General features: G+C 35.1%; 1 protein-coding gene across 1 annotated transcript in view; it reads left to right on the top strand.

Annotated features, from left to right (window-relative positions):
* The window catches only part of LOC135217677 (microtubule-associated protein futsch-like), a 97,203-nt gene that overhangs the window by 19,060 nt on the left and 65,914 nt on the right, over positions 1-12,229 (top strand). Inside the window, exons 2-5 of the mRNA XM_064253646.1 lie at positions 6,993-7,205; positions 8,292-8,419; positions 9,236-9,415; positions 10,765-10,863. Of these exons, the coding sequence (XP_064109716.1) occupies positions 6,993-7,205; positions 8,292-8,419; positions 9,236-9,415; positions 10,765-10,863 (620 nt within the window). The remainder of the gene's footprint in view (positions 1-6,992; positions 7,206-8,291; positions 8,420-9,235; positions 9,416-10,764; positions 10,864-12,229) is intronic.

Raw genomic sequence — 12,229 nt, 5'->3', positions numbered from 1 at the left:
AGCACGAAATCTGACCTCTTAGAGGCTCGTCTCATAAAGTAACGAATAGAACTTAAAGTATTGGTTGCGAAAAGGAGCGAGAATTTTTATCTTTTGACTTATTCTTAGAAGATCCTCTCCACTATGGGGAACAGCGTTGGGTTTTATGCTGTGTCACGCGAGCTTGGGTCAGGAAGGGTCATCAATCCAACTCTCAGTGATTTGGATATTCTTACTGACCAAGGGGAATCTTCTTCTAATGTGCAGAGGTTATCGGTAACTCGCATAGAGCCCGATGATTCCCCGAATCCTGTTTCAGATGCCTCTGATTCACAGGATGGGGAGGTTATGTCCAAGAGCGCCACATCTTGCTGCAGTGAATTTTCAGTTCAGTCTTGTTCGGAAGTTTGGCAAAGGGATAAAACAGAGGATTCGAAACCCGTGTATGTGGAACATACAATTACCTTGATTCCTGAGGCATATAAGCCACAGGATAATGATGCCTGGAAAGATATTGATAGCGATACTTCTAGTCAGCCATATGTAGACAGCATTCAAGATGTCAATGGGTCAGAAATGAGCAAAGATGGCAAAATTGATCCATGTGAAATCACTGTGACAAATGCGCTCGATTCTTCATCACGCAAAAATTCTGCAACTTCGCTCCATATTATTAACAAAAAAACACCTGATAGTGTGTCTAGTAAAAAGAGATCAGACTATTATATTCCAGCCCAGTCTACTAAAGTTATTGAATCATTGCTATTGGAGCTACAAGAGGGAGAGAATCTTTCAGTATCATCACCGTCTGTTACGAAAATCCCTTGCCTTCTGCCCGAGGCCCCAAATGACCGTCCAGTAGTTTATACTGCCACAAACGCAGCTGACTGGAGACTCGGAACTATACTAGAAGAGTCGGGCAGTCACAACAGGAAGAGCTTGAGTTTGGAAGAAGAGAAGAGGAAAGTAGATGCAAGCCTGGAAAAGTGTAACATCAGTGATGACGAAGATGGTCTGGTCATTGGCAGCGCTGTCAATGTCAACGACATAGATGCAGAGAGGAAGAAAGAGGAGGGTATTCAGATGTGCCTGGAGCCTTACGAAGAAAAGATCGAGAAGATCGAGGAGTATCTTTTAAACAGCAGTGACAGCCACGCTAGTAACAGGTCAGACAAATCACAGAACAGAAGACATGCGAGCGTAGATGTCTCAACAGTCATTGGTATGAACCACAACATCACATATTTACGTTTTGGCGCCGCTCTGGATGAAGATGTCTCGAAAGTGGTCGCTTCTGAGTATTCAAAGTCAAAAGATGGTGGGTCCAAACCTGCGAATTCGAAAACCGGAGAGGATACTGTAGTGAGCGAAATACACTTGTACATTGATAACTATAATCCAACGTCCACCACCGCAACCGTTTCCTCGGATAAAGGGAAGGAGCTGTCACAATATGCACCCTGTAAGAGTAGTCAAGAGGGAAAAGAATCTAAAACTAAGACCGAAGACAAAGATAGAAAAAGTAAACAAACAGCTAAAGAAGGAAATAAAGAAACCGAAGAGGAAGACGACAGCGAGGTATTCCAGGAAGCTGTAGAAATAACAGAGGTCACCGAAAGCTGGCAACAATTGTATTTGCGTCCCGCGCCAGATGAGAAAAAGATGGCGTTTCCACTGAAAAACCAGGTGGGCTTTTAGCTTTAGATTCACGTTCCAGATGGCATTTTCTTCTTTGTCATTATTCATGCTATAAACCTCATATAAATCTTTTAGGAGCTAAGCAGCCTTGTAGGTCATTTTCTGATATCTTTAAGAAGAATATTTCAATTTTAAAAAAGATAGCTGTACTTGGGTGTGTTTTCTGGGTTATCGATTACTAGTTATCTCAGATGCAATTATCTTATGAACTAAGTTGGATTAAAACAATTGTAGGTTTTGAGAGAAAAAGATAACCTTCTTTATCCCTTAAGGGTGTAATCATTTTAAACTCCTCTCTCTCTCTCTCTCTCTCTCTCTCTCTCTCTCTCTCTCTCTCTCTATCATAAATTATTATATATATATATAAAATATATAAGGGATATTATATATAATTATATATATATATAGATATATATATATTATATATATATATATATATAATATTGTATATACAAATTAGCATTAACACTGTCACATGATTTGTATATCTCTATTACCACAAGGAAAATTAAAGACTGGTGTAAACCATGAACGGTTTCGGCTTTATTTCTAAGCCATTATCGAACATGTACATCCAATGCTATATATAATATATATAATATATATATATATATATATATATATATATATATAATTATATGAGAGAGAGATATGAGAGAGATGAGAGAGAGAGAGAGAGACGAGAGAGAGAGAGAGAGAGAAGAGAGAGAGAGAGAGAGAGAGAGAGAGAGAGAGAGAGTTGGGAGCAATACTTAAAACATAAAAAAATGGTGTATAGCAGTGCAACGTAGTTACCGATTGGCTACTGTGCACCAAGTTTGATCCTTTCTAACGTAAGATCATGTCTGTTGTACGTATTTTGAAGTTAATTGAGTGGCCAAGTGACATTACTCAAGGTTTTATTGCAGGGCCAGTGCAGTAGTCAAAAAGTGAAGGAAATGATCCGTGATTTATTTATTTTTTAGTATGGTATTTTGTGCATAATATGGAAGGAAGTTTAGTTTTTTATTTTCAAGAACTACCAATTACCCATTATATAAAGACAATATTATTATAAAAATAGAATAAGGGTTTGGTGTAATTTTCTTTTTCTACGGCAATCACTCGCTAAGAGTATCCTGCTCAAACATTCGTAGAATTTTTTTTTACCACAAATGTATGTGTTCAAATTAAACTTTAATGTATTTTAGTACGGACTTTTTTCTTTTTTTTTGAGACATCAGTCACCCTGGACAAGGGTTGTCAGCCACTATGTAAAATGCTTTTGTAAACTTCTCTTACGAATCAGTAATGTACTACTGTATACAATGTATTTAATTCGTTCTCGTCGCCTATTTTGTTGCTTTTGTCAAGCGGTCTGAGGACGTGATACCCGGGAGTACCATGAAGCGAGTTGCGTTTCTCTCTGACTGCATGCAGGGATGACTTCGAAATTTGACACGAGGAGCATTTTTAAGACCCTGGATCGTTTGGCACTCTCATATATATACACTGGATCTTGTGGTCGGTTCGAACTTGGTGATTCCTTTCCTTCGAAGCTTATGACGAGGTTTATCAGTGGCTCGCTCAAGTACTTAACCTAGGCGAAGTTTTGCAAATCGTGATTTTTCTTTGTTTATTAGGAGTATGCTATTAGCTGGAACACGTTTAAAGTTTTAAAAGCATTTTTTCATTGTCATTCCCATGCCACAAATTTGAAGTTGTGCAACTTCAGAAATTTTAACGAATCTACTGGTATTTCCGCATGCACTCAATGATTTTATATATACGTGGGAGGGAGAGGAAGTGAGAGAGAGTAGATGGGGTGTTAGGAAGAAGAAAGAGGGAAAGAGACTGTGATGGTTGGAGAGAGAGTAAGAGAAAGGAACTTTCTCTTTTCTTTCTTTTTTATATAACCAGACTGAACGTGGCCGGGTACAGCTAGTGTATATATATAGTGTGTGCATGTATGTATGGTATATATATATATATATATATATATATATATATATATATATATATATATATATATATATAACGTACAGTGTTATTTCGGCGTTAATTTCAGTTCACGTACAGTTAAAACTACATGTATTATGCAATATTGTTGCATCTTAAAATGTTGAAGAATCCAGTTATCAAGCGTATTTTAAAGAGGCGCAAGCAATTCCAAGCAATATTGCTTGCTCACTGTGACATTAGACAATCAAAATACAGTTTCTGGTAACAAGAGAAAGCTTCACGTGGGCGCAAAAACTTGTCATAATAATAGGTGTAATTTTGTTTTACGTAAAATCTTCGTGAAAATAAGAATCCACTTAGATTTTTTTTCTTCTGTGAGGTAGGTCGCTATTGGCTGTCATATCGGATAACACAGTAAAATGGCGGCAGGCAAGGAGATCGAGCCCTGTTTGCAATGAAGGATAATTATGGTGTTGGGAACACACGTCGACTTTCATCTGCTGTTTTCATTAAGCTTTTTTTTTCATTGTTTAGTGGCAATAAATTTAATTTAACTTACATTAAGTCTGTACACAGACTTTATGATCACTTATCTGTATTTTACTTTGTTTAGTTTTACAGTCTCTAACGTACTTACATGCGTATGCATTTATGCATGTATGTATGTATGTTTTATATATAATATATATATATATATGATATATTATATATATATATATATATATATATATGTGTGTGTGTGTGTGTGTGTATGTGTGTGTGTGTGTGTGACAACACATGCATATTTCTTTTCCCGAATATTAAGCCTGTAATCGGTCTTTGGTCTTACAGAATTGCTGGGAAAGAATAGGTATAGGCTGAAATTTTGTAATTCTAAACAGTTGGGATGGATGAAGATATGGAGATAGTTTCGGGAGAGGGTTGATCGTATGATAGTCATTAGAGCAAAATTGTATTTGAAGTGAAGTGAACGTACTGCTAATCGGTATTCTTTTGTGCGTGTATTTGGCTATTGTGGGCATTCTTATACATCTCTCTCCTTACTCAACTATTATTGACTTTTATTGACTTTTGACCAACCTCTGTTGCAGGAAACGACACTTAGTTATTTGGCGCGCACGCACACAGACACACACATACACACACACATAATATTAATATAATTATATAATACAATAATAAAAATAACCAAGATTCAAGTATGGACTTTTTCTAGATGTCATCTTCCTCGATACTTGCTTGTCTGAGTGGTTAACTCATGTTACCAAGTCTTTGGCGATGAGCACCTGTAGATAGACCAAGATAAGTAACAATCACAAAATAAGTACAGTGTACTTTATTTCTTGTGGTTGGCTCATAACTTCTTAGAAATTGTCAGTATACCAATTGAGCCTATCATATAAAGTGACATTATTATGAGAAGATTGTATTTTGTTTTTTTATTAAGGCTGTTTGTTGTTTGAGACCGAATGTTTACTCTGTCAACTTTTCAAGCACTAGGCTATAAGGTTAAGGCCTAAATTCACAAAATGTAGCCTAGCTTAGGATAGTAGTAATTATTTAGAAATACCATTATTTAGAAATAGCATTATTACATTGCGATAGCCAAGTTAAAAGCACAGTTCAGGATTATTGAAATATTTATGGTAATTATGTGAGACAAAGGCAATATGGTAATTGATAAAATATATTGACTGAACAATACAAAATTGGTTGTATGTAATGCAATACAGATGAGATAATTTGATTAATTTACCATCATGCGTTTACGTTTTTGCGCTCATACCGGTGGGCCTGGTACTAAACGCGTCAAGCAGAGCTTTCCTATAGAATTACCGTGATTTTTTTTTACGTAGAACATGAAACACGTGGCATTTATGTCACTGATTTCATGTTTTCCATCAACATATTTGGAATAACCACGTAATATGTATTTGCATTTCCTATACCCTTAGCCATTTAACAAAAGAGAACAAAAACACCTGGTGAACTGGAGGTTTCCTAGTGATGGAAATAAACTCTCATACAAATTAAACACAAAGCAGTAGGAGTAATGTGTGCCTCATGTCTCTCATCGTTAGAGAAAAAAAAATCACAGAAAAGAAATGGTTAAATCCCACCTTGGAGAGGAGCATCCTAATCCTACCTAGAATATAGAGTCATGACTATTATTTTGTGGTTGAGTTTTTGCCACCCCCAGAATTCCCCGGCACTGTTACATAGCCTCCTTCTGGGATAAACTATCCAAATGGGGAGGGGAGCTGGGTTACGACCTACTGTCTAGATCCCCTGTCCTTCAAAATTTAGTTAAGCTTGAGAAGTTAGTGTGTCAATTGTGATACATCAGTTTGTATTTTCATTCATGCACCAGCTCATCTAAAAATCTTGAAAGTACCAGTGTAAGTCATGTTATAATGTAATATAGGACAGAAGTTTGGAAAAATAATATAAAGTTTCTATGGTATGGTACTTGATGAGAGTAGAAATGAACTGTAGTACTACTGTATTACTTTTGTATCACATGCCAAGATGAGAATCAGTGTGTAGTGCCTTTATACTGTACTTTGTTCAATATTTGTGGAACAAAACACATACGAGCTACCAAACTTAGACCCAGCAGTTTTGCAGCATTTATTGAAAAAATGTCTGCGGTTTTATGGTTATTCCCGAAATACTTATAACAAAAAATGCAAGTGCATAGTACGTAGCTACTTTTCATGTGGTCCCACTAAATAGATAAACCTGGGTGAAAGATAAGTTATGGTTACCTCAGTCTTAAATGGTTTAAATGAATAATATTGCCAAGATAGTAAAGTTTAATATGCAAAGGTTAAGAATGATGGCATGGAAATGATGTTGATAAAGAAAGAAAAATTCATTCTTCAAACTACATGTAGCACATACGTATACTGTACATTATTAAATGCAATTTCCATTTTATGAAAGGAGAGAGCTGATCATTCCAGTCATGAAGTTGGATGCGAAAATACATGTAGTACTCTACTGTATATGATTCTAGATTAACAAGAACTTACAGATAAGAACAGTGGACTTAACTTGGACTGTTCAAAGATATACCAAAGCCTTTGCCTGTATTTCCTGTCAACTTCTGTTCTGTGTCACTCAGTCCAGATCTTCCATATTTGTTCCTGATTTTGAATCTTAAAGGCTTTCAATACAGGATTTTAGTGTCCAAAATTGTAGTCCTTTCATCCTTTTAAAAGATAAGCTAACGTTAAATTCTTTTATTTATTTGCAATGTTAAGATATTTTATGGCAGACTTAACCTATTAGATGCCGTTTCAGTATTTATCAAGTATATTTGTAGTCGCTATGTGAACATGATTAATGATATTTATGAACATTATTTTCAGATCACAGTGAGAGTTCAAGCAACCAACTGGCAGAAGAAATGTCGCAACTACGGTTGGAGAATGAGAAGCTTTCAGCAAGAAATAGATCATTGCAAAGGGAAGTTGAAGAATTACGGAGAGTGAAGGAATCAATGGTGGAAGAAGATCTCCAACTAAAGCCTCAAATCAACCAAATGACTATGGAATTGACCCACGCTAAAGAAGCCCTCTCAGGTATTTTGGATACAGTTTTATTATGTATACCCTGTTCTGTACTGTACCACACTGTATTGTCAGTATATTTGGTTTCAACTATATTCAGCATTCTTATGAATAGACATCTTTGAAGCAAAAGTTTGTTTCTTATTCATCTAACCTCCACTCCACCAATTTTCTACCATATATTTCTTTAATTAGAAATGAAAGAATACAAAATTATATTGTAAGTGGTACCTCAACTTGATGTACACCTCAGGGATCCAGCCCTTCCGATACGTAATGAAATCCACAAAGTAACGATGTCTACCCTAGTATATAACCTACACGATGGGGTACGTGGGGTCAACTCTCGTAGATAGCTTGTAGTTTAGTGCAGTCCCATAAAGTAATATGTAGCCTACCCCAACAAGTACTTTATAATTATCCTTTAATTTAAAATACTTATTTACATATTACTGTATTCAAATTCAGATATATCTGCAAAAAATATGTGCCCATACTTTACTTTTACTTATGCTTACAACAACCCATACAGTATAAAAAAAAACATAAACATGGTCTCTTTTTAAATATAAGTAACTCCAAATCCTTAATAGTGCTAAAAACTGATACACACACACACACACACACAAAGCATATACGTATACTGAGAAATGTGTAACACTACAGTGGACCTAAAGTAGGTACATGCTTTTCCCTTATGTGACGCATAAAGAAGAAATCGTTGGTTGCATGTTTTTATTTACTGCCCATCCTCACAGGCACAAACAGGAAAGCTTCATTTGTGTGTGTGTATGTGTGTGTGTGTGTGTCTGTGATCATTTTTTCTTTTGTGAAACTTCTGGCATACTTAGTTGGTTATCCACTAAGGACCAGAGGTTGCCTGCATGGACATGCTCAGCCCACCGTCCGATAAACCTATTATACTTACCAGATATCTTCTTGGGCTTGGGCGAGTCAATCAAGTATATTGAAATTCGCAAAGTTGAGTTCCATAAGTTGAGGTGCCACTCACATAATTTATGAATGTAAAATTACACTTTTTGTTTATTCATAATTCACTATGAACACATCTTGTAGACTCTCTTTTGATTATTTCAGCTCTAAAAGCTGACAGGAAGCGTTTGAAAGCAGAAAAGTTTGATCTCCTCAACCAAATGAAACAGCTTTATGCAACCTTAGAGGATAAAGAAAAAGAACTAAGGGACTTCATAAGGAATTATGAACAAGTAAGGAAAATTAGGTTTTTTGGTTACTAATGGTTGTTGTTGTGCAGGTCCATCTTTTGTGATTATGTAAGACGTATAATTTTCATAATACACTACTAAAATAGAACTGTGTTTTATACTCAATTTTGGTAGAATATATGATAGCCTTTTTTCAGCAGTTAAAACTTCAGTAGTTCTTTTTTCTCTGACTAAACCAAGAAAAGTTACTTTGAGTAAGATGTAAAGTGTATCTGTTTTATTATGTTGTCATTTTTATGGAAGGCTATTGTGTGCATGAAAAACATTAAAGGTCTTGTCAAATGTAAAGCAAGTCCTTGAGGATAGTTTGTTTGCAAAACCAAGTAGAGAATGTTATTTATAAAATGATCAGAAAATTGCCCCTATACTGTATGTCAGTTTGATATGGTTATAAATTCTTTTGGTCCAGTAATATACTTCAGGAACATGGAAATTTATATAAATGCTTTGCATGAAAAGTTACAACAGAATAAAAACGGCTTTGAATTGTTTATAAAGTTACAAAACATCTTCAAATTGTACTGTGATTAGAAATGTTTTATCAGGTCTTTTAACTAAGAGCTTAACTCCTTATATTATTTCTCTAACAACTCAGAAATAAAAAGTGCTTTATTAGTACAGTGCTTTATTTTTGTTCTTTACTGTACTTAATTTGCATTTTAAGATATGCAAGCATAAACTATTAATACTGTATATCTTTTTATGTGCATTCAAAATATTTTTTATTCAGTAAGTTGTGCAGCTTTGCATTGTTGTGAATGATTTATTGCATTTAATTTTTCACATGGTTGCCTGCAGAGAATGAAAGAAAGTGATGAATCTCTGCGTCATCTGGCTGCAGAACGAGATGAAACAGAGAGGGAGAAGTGGAATATTCTCAAACATGCTCGAGATGAGTCTGAAAAAGTAGTAAAGTTGTCAGCACAGCTTGGCTTGAAAGAAGCTGAAATAAAGAAACTTCAAGATGATCTTGAAATGGTAATTAAACATTTTAGGTTTTAGTAGAATTTGGCTATTTATAGTGGAAAGGCATCACTATACCAGATTGAGAATGAAGTACGTAATTAGATTGTAATAGTGTGAGAGCTTTTACATTAAAGTCTATTTAGCCATTTTATTATGAAAACTTATGATTTAGGTTGCGTTCATCCTGTTGTTAGCTTTAGCTTGTGTCCAGTACCTGGCAATTCTTATGTGGTCCTGTGAATTGTAGGTGTAGTAGTAGATACTAAGTTACTGTACATTTACATAGGCAGCCCCCAGTTATCAGCAGTGTCAGTTATTGGCGATCTGCTTTTATGGTGCTTGTCTAGCGCTGATAATCATTGGTTTTTGGCGCTGAAATGCGCCTGTTTCTGGTTAACGACGCCAATAATCAAGTATTGGCACAGATACTCACCTAGCAGAGGTGCCATAACCGGTTATTGGTGCCGATAGCCTGCCGATTTTCAATTCTTGCTGATTTTCGTTTATCGTCAAACTGTTGGAATGGAACCCCCACTGATAACCGGGGACATGCCTTATATATTGGTAACTAATAGCTATCAGAAATATTTGCATCCTGATACTGTTCCGTTTTTCTCCAGGAAGGAAACTTGTCCATTAAAGCATAAGGTCAAATTTGCCTCCAAATATTGATAGTATTAGGAATGAACATTTGGGACACTTTCATTTGCCATTTCCATTTTGCATATCTTAGGTGCTACTGAGAAGTTGTGATACTGTAGTTTGTGTAAGTGATACGACAGTCCAGGTTGATAAATTTTATTTAGATGGAAATTCATGTTGAGAAATGTGATTTAATTTTCTATCCCCGAAGAATGTAAGGATAAGCAGTGAAACTCATTTCTCAGGCTATGAATGCATTTTTACCTTGTTGATAGGGGAGAAAAAATTATTTTTGATGTGGAATAGAAACAGTCTTTCAGCAGGATTTGCGTATTTCTCTTGGTAAACTAAAGAAAGATTTAATAATGTATTTTTGGTTTTATTAGAAAGAGTAAATACAGTGAAGTTTCATGCATCATTTTCAAAATTCTTATTCCATTTCTGCTGTTTGTTCTTCATTCTGAACTGTCTTTATTAAGAAACATTTATGTTATAAAGCTCCTTTTCTGAGATACTCATCATAGTTAGTATTCTTTAGTGTTATTTTATAATTTTGAGTGATTTTCACTACTGTTTTGTGACTGAAGTTCTGTAAACTGAAGAAGTCACATCCTTTGGAAATTGTCTTCTACTTTTACATACATATGATAGTTTTCCAGCTACTCTTGTTATATACGTAATCATTTATATGTTATAAGAGTAATGGTTTTGCTTAACAGGATGGTTCCATGCCTATTCAAATCAAACTCTCTCCAAAACTGGATGTCAAAGAGAATGTTATTCAGGGTCTTTCCAAAAGTCCTCTTCAAACATCCGAGGTACCATAGTCCTGACTGTACATTATATGCTTGTATACCTTTTTCATCTGCTCCAGTTTGTGCTTTTCTTTCGTGTAGGATTAATTTAGATTTTAGATTAGTCTTCTGCTACCGGTTGCAGAAAGGTCTCATTATTGCTGTTTTAATATTCACACAGTAAGGTTTTGCTTGTGATGCATTGATGGGTGTTTGAGCTTTTTCTTTTCAATTTTTCTTGAATTGTCTAACACTTCCAAAATGGACATTTATTAAGTAGCAGCTATTAATCCTCTTACCAGTAAGAGCTAGCATTGTAAAAAAAAAACTATGAAAAGCTTTCCTCGTGGCAGTTTTGGTTACATAAGTATACATGTTGCTACGACATACTTTCGAGTTTTAATGGACATAATTCTTAAAACTATTTACCTTACGCTTGCTACTTATCATTATAAATTATATCTTTTGTTTTTATGAATTTTAGCAACTAATGGGTGATCTGATTTTAACTCCTTAAAGTTTGTGTACCTGTAAAGATATTTTGACATTGCTGATCTGCAGTATAAGAAATGTATTATACATCTTATTCTTAATGTTTTAGCTACAATTACAGCATTGTTGATTTTTAATGGGTTCATAATTTTAATGAGAATGTTTATCCATAGCTGTTTGTGCAGTCTTGCTTTCTAATTTTACTGGTATTATTGCTGGATGGGTTTCATACTATGCATTACTGAATTAGCATGGCATAAGACTTGAGTTAGACACTAGAACTGCAGTACAAATACATCAAATTCTCACTGTGCAATTGGTGGCTGGATTTTGGAATTGGACAATAGAACCAGCATGTACATTGTAGTTGTATGAAGCAATCATCTGAGCAGTAAGCTAAGACCACAAATGCTTTAATGAAGTGGAGGAAACTTTGGTTCAACATGGTAGCTCCACAACATTAAATGACTAAACAACCGTTTCCTTGGGCTTTAGATTGTGATAAGCAGAGCAAATAGAAAAATTACAATGTTTCAAAAAGGCCAGGAGTCTTTATTCAGGGATCAGTTGATTTGAAAGTGTAACTGATATATTTAAAAATAATTGAAGACTCTATGCTGAAATGAAGAATGTAACTCATATAAACTACATTTCAAGACCTGTTTAAACCAAACTGCAAATCAAATAATTATGGGTGCAGTTTTAGAATATCAAAGTATTATTTTGACCCATGGGGACCCTTGGCCTTACAGAAGTATACAAAAGGCATTTATGCAGGTTCACTGCCCTTAGGGAAAAAATCGTGCTTATACAATATACAAACCTCATTTTTTTTCCATTAAAGGAGCATCACTTGAGTAATTGTTTTTGGTTTCCCAACAATGGTAACAATGATTTA

The sequence above is a fragment of the Macrobrachium nipponense genome, chromosome 7 (assembly GCF_015104395.2).
Source record: "Macrobrachium nipponense isolate FS-2020 chromosome 7, ASM1510439v2, whole genome shotgun sequence".
In the NCBI taxonomy this organism is placed as follows: Eukaryota; Metazoa; Arthropoda; class Malacostraca; order Decapoda; family Palaemonidae; genus Macrobrachium; species Macrobrachium nipponense.
The sequence above is the reverse complement of the archived record's forward strand: the minus strand, read 5'-3'. Positions and strand labels throughout refer to the sequence as shown.